The following is a 5,030-nucleotide window of genomic DNA, read 5'->3' as shown; positions in this document are numbered from 1 at the left end:
AAGTGGAGGGTACATCCACTTGGTTGTTCAAAGAGAACAAGGGAGGGTACATCCCTTGTGGATCTTTGCTTGTAAAGGTTTTTACAAGGTTGAAAGAAATCTCAAAGATCACAGGTTGCTTGGGGACTGGATGTAAGCACGGGTTGTTGTCGAACCAGTATAAAATTCTTGTGTTTGTCTTCTTCTTCCCTACACTCCTTAATTTCCGCTGTGCACTTTAATTATCGCTTTTACTTTTGGTTAAGTTTCTATTTCTGTTCTTTACTTTCTTAATTTTGTAGTAAAAGTCTAATTGAATCTAGTAACAATAAGAAGGATAAGTTTTTAATTAGTCAATGTACATTAATAATTAATTCAACCCCTCCTTTTTAATTATTCCGAGACCACTTGTTCAAACATTAAGAGGTTGAGTTAAGGATGTAATTAGTCCATTGATTCCTAGGAATACAAAGAATAGGAAAATTAAGAAAATTTTAATTTTTAATTCAATAATAATCTTTCACTTTTTTTATAACTTATGGTTTTTCCGAGAAATAAAATTCCATATAATCTAAATAAAAGGAAACAAGTAAAGATTATATATTTATAATATCATTAATTAATATATTCATAATTAATGCTATAAATATGTTAAAAATATGATATTCAATTACAAAGGAAATAAAAATAATATATTTCTAATTTCCCAAATAAAATCTTAATTTTGAAAGGATACCTTTCTTAAAGTCATTTTTTCATTTTTGCACTTTACATGGAAAGTTAATTTTGATATTAGAACAGCCACATCCTCTTTTACACCTTAAATCCTTTATAGCTCACGATTATACCAGAGTTCTTAATCAGCTATTTTACATTCAAATAAGAGTAAGAGTAAGAGTAAGAGTAAAGTATAATTGCTGACAAAGAGTCTTGAGGTCTGAGGTAGAAATTTTAATCAAAATTTGACATCCATATATACGATTAATGTTATTGTAACAAATGTACATTTAATGTATAGTATCTCGTTATTCTGATAAATTATTACCGCCTTTTATAAATTTTCCACTTTTTGCCTACTTGACCATGTCAAATCCTGGCCGGTGACCGGTGTCTAAGGAATTCAGACAAGCCATAAAAAAATTTAGATGCACCGCTGTAATTCACTTCGGATGCATCCACTTCTGACAGAACAAATTTATTATATTGATTAGGTAAAAACCAAATTAGTAAAATATTAAACAAGACATGAATCCTGTTGTCAAAAGAAAATAACTTTGAGATTTTTGGGCCACAATTCGATCCCAAGAGAAAAGCATAAACAAAAAGTCTATCGCATCTCACTCACAATAATAATAATAATAATAATAATAATAATAATAATAATAATAATAATAATAATAATAATAACACGTGCATTCACATTCTGCATTACGTCACCTTTTGCTTCCTCTTTTATTTCCTTATTTTATTGTATATGTGAAAATCAAGGAATAGACGAAGCAGTTGTAGCTAGAAAGTCAAAATAACGCGTAAATGAGTGATATGATGGTGATGTAATGATTCACAATATCTTTCGCTAATGATGAAATTTTTAATCTATTGTATACATATAAAAAGGTTTTGATTAAAAAAATGAGTGAATAGGCAATTTAGTCCTTGAGATTGTAACCAGTTTGCATATTAGTCCTTAACTTAAATTTTAATTCAAAATAGTCCCTATATTTACATCCGTTATGCAAATAAGTCCTTGCTGTTAAAATCTAATTTATTCCGTTAGTCAAATGTCTATTTGGCACACCTCAGTCCACGTAAGCAACCCAATGTGACAAGTTTGAGTCCAATGTGGCAAGGACTAAATTGAAAAATCTAAAGAAACACAAATTGCTGCAGAATCATTACCCCACTCTTTCAAACACGGTATAAATAGGGTAAGCTTCCTTCATGGCATCAAAATCGGCATCCAAAATATATTATTTGAAGCAATTCATGGAGAAATAGAATTCAAAATATTAAGAACAACAATTACATACGGGTCAGGCGAAAAAGAGGAATTTGCAAGCTGTTCATCAGGAGGGCTTCCATCAAATGAGACAGCATGTGCAGCCCCGGCTGAGTAGCAAGCAGAAGAAGAGGCTGAGAAATTCTTGAGCCATGATCCATGCAGCAAACTCGAATCCCGGATCCTCCTATTAGCATCAAAAGTAGAACACCCAAAACTCAAAGGACCATACAATGGTTGTAGTCTCCTTAGATTCACACTACCCCTCAAGCAACCTACAGCAGGCTTTGTGAAGTCTCGCACACTACCACGACCTGAGATTAAGCCATAAGCATAAACATCTCCCAGCATAGCATTGGAATGTGAGGCAGTAATCATTGATTTTGTGTGAAGTGTGTGACTTGAAGTGAGCGAACAAAGAGGCAAAGCTGAACTTCTGTACAAGGATGTCGGCACTCCTTGTTGCCTTGTTATTGCTTCCCGAATGCGACAGTAAATGGTTGCATTCAGCCTTGAGAGAATGCCAGGCATGATCTTATTCCCCTATGCAAAAATACCCTTAATTCAGTTTCCCGATTAAGAATAATGTGAAACCACGGGTGTGATTTGAATTAACAAAACTCATTCCTTTTTTACCCCCACCAAACCTTGCTTCAAGAGTAATGAACCGCACTCATAATCTGAAATGTTGAAATTTGAACAAATATTATTCGAAGTTTCTAACTTCATGAAAACAAACACCCCACCAGATGCAAAGAGCAAGTACTAAATAATTGATATTATCATTTGTGAGAGAAACCCCCAAAATGTTTTGACTTGGGAAATATCTTTTTATTGAGAAGCAAATGTACTGGGACTGTATCAATTTTGCATCAGTCAATAATGGATTTCATCAACCTGTTCAATACTACTTAGGCACTATCTTATATTTAAAAAAAAATTGAATATGTCAAAGCCAATTAAAAAAAAATGAAGCGGTTTAAAGTTAAACAGGGCACTCAGAAAAAAGTTTAGGCATGAATTCCAATGTGGTCCCACCGTAAATTAATACCAGCAAGAAAAAGAAGATGGATTCTAATGTTCTATGGCGTACCTGTTGAAGGAGGAGTTTCCTGTTGAAAGAGCAACAACAAGAACAAAATGCGGCGGTGAATGAAACACAGGAGGCTTGTAACGTCAATGAAATTTTTTACTTAGGAGGCTTGTAATCTAGAGATGCTCAAACAAGACGATGGTCAATTAAGAAATCTGAAAGTGGTTACAACAGGATGGAACAATTTCTTGCTTCAAGATTGAGGGAAATTATGAAGGCAAACTCCTGCGACTTTTTTATGCCCAAGGTACACCAATAGGTTTTGCAAAAGGGTTTGGGTTGGGGTTTTGGTTTGCAATTCCACTGGAGGAGGGCAGAGGGGGGTTTGGGTTTTTGGGGGGTTAGGGTTTTGGAGGGGAAGAGGGGAGAATGGGGGTGGAGGAGGAATGCGGAGTTGAGGGTGGTGGTGGCACCGGGAAGAAGATGAAGAGATGACATTAGGAAGGGGAGAGAGGGAGAGGGAGAGGGAGAAGAAGAAGATGAAGGATGACGAAGAAGAAGCACAGTGGTTGAGTGAAGGATGACGAAGAAGAAGCACAGTGAAGAAGAAGGACTATTTTGCAATACTACCAATAATAGTGCCACGTTAGTTAGCCTACGTGGCACTATAATTGCCAACAATACATCTCATTAACGACGTTAACTTCGAATGTAACGGTAAGGACTTATTTGCATAACGAATGTAAAGATAGGGACTATTTTGAATTAAAATTTAAGTTAAGGACTAATATGCAAACTGGTTACAATCTCAGGGACTAAATTGCCTATTCACTGTAAAAAAATTGATTCTATCGAATGATCTGACTTGATAATCTTACATTTATTCTTTCTAAAATTATTAAATAATATTATTCAATTCAACTAATTCATTTTAATGATTTCTATTTCATTCATTAATGATACTATTAAGTGATACATTTTTTATATTTGGAAATAATTATAATTTAAATTATGTATGAAATTAAAAAAATAATAATTAAAAATAATTCAAGACTGAATTGACTCATTATATTTTAAATTGATTCTAAAATTTTTATATTATATGATATTCAATTTATTTAATGTATTATAATTATGATAATTTTTTTATTAATTATCATGATTTTCTATAATTTACATGTATAATTAATTTACCAATTATATATGTTTTTCAAACATTTTACAGGTTTCCGTATACATTTTATTATTTATATAATTATTCTATTAGTATTTAATGTAATAAAATTCTATATTATTATTTTTAAAAAATTGGTATATTTTCTCTAACAAAGGTGTATAATTATTCTTGTGTACAAAAGTTTAAAATTTGATCAATTTTTTTAACATAAGTATATAATTATTTATCAATATTTAATATGAATATTCTATTAGTATTTAATGTAATAAAGTTCTATGTTATTATTTAAAAAAGTTGCCACATTTTTTCTAATACAGGTACATATACAAAAAAATTTAATCTGATACATTTTTTTAACATAGATATATAATTATTCCCATATGCAAAATTTTCTTATTTGATAATTTTTTATTTTAAAAATATATTTTTAAAATTTTAACAACTTTAATTTAAGTATTCTAAATAATATATTATTATTTAAATTTTTTTATTAAACATTGATTTTAACCAATTTACCAATTATGTTATATTATTAATACTTTAAAAATAAATTAAACTAGATCATATCTATAATATATCCCAATGATTCTATTAATTTTATCAATATTTCTAATAAATTGATCTTATTATTTATAATATTTTCGTATATATGATAACTTAAAAATAATTAATTAATTAATTAAATTATTATAAAATAATATTTTATCACAGGAACAAATGTTATTTTTGACCAAATTTAGTCATCAACAAAGTTATTATATACTTTTTAATGGTAACAAAGTTAGAAAATAAAAAAAAACATGCAAAATATTATCAAAATAAAGGGAATAATCCGACCTGTG

At 30.2% G+C, this 5,030-nt stretch overlaps 1 protein-coding gene across 1 annotated transcript; it reads right to left on the bottom strand.

Moving 5' to 3' along the window:
• Window positions 1–1,897: 1,897 nt before the first annotated feature.
• On the bottom strand, window positions 1,898–3,157 carry LOC114384317. The gene is made up of 3 exons (XM_028343982.1): window positions 3,072–3,157; window positions 2,615–2,658; window positions 1,898–2,521 (listed from the first exon to the last, which is right to left on the bottom strand). The coding sequence occupies exon 3, from the start codon at window positions 2,507–2,509 to the stop codon at window positions 1,964–1,966; it is 546 nt and encodes a 181-aa protein (XP_028199783.1). The 5' UTR covers window positions 2,510–2,521; window positions 2,615–2,658; window positions 3,072–3,157; the 3' UTR covers window positions 1,898–1,963.
• Between the last annotated feature and the right edge of the window lie 1,873 nt (window positions 3,158–5,030).

This window comes from Glycine soja, chromosome 14 (genome assembly GCF_004193775.1).
Source record: "Glycine soja cultivar W05 chromosome 14, ASM419377v2, whole genome shotgun sequence".
Taxonomy (NCBI): Eukaryota; Viridiplantae; Streptophyta; class Magnoliopsida; order Fabales; family Fabaceae; genus Glycine; species Glycine soja.
Note: the sequence above shows the minus strand (reverse complement) of the source record. Positions and strands in the feature narration are given on the sequence as shown.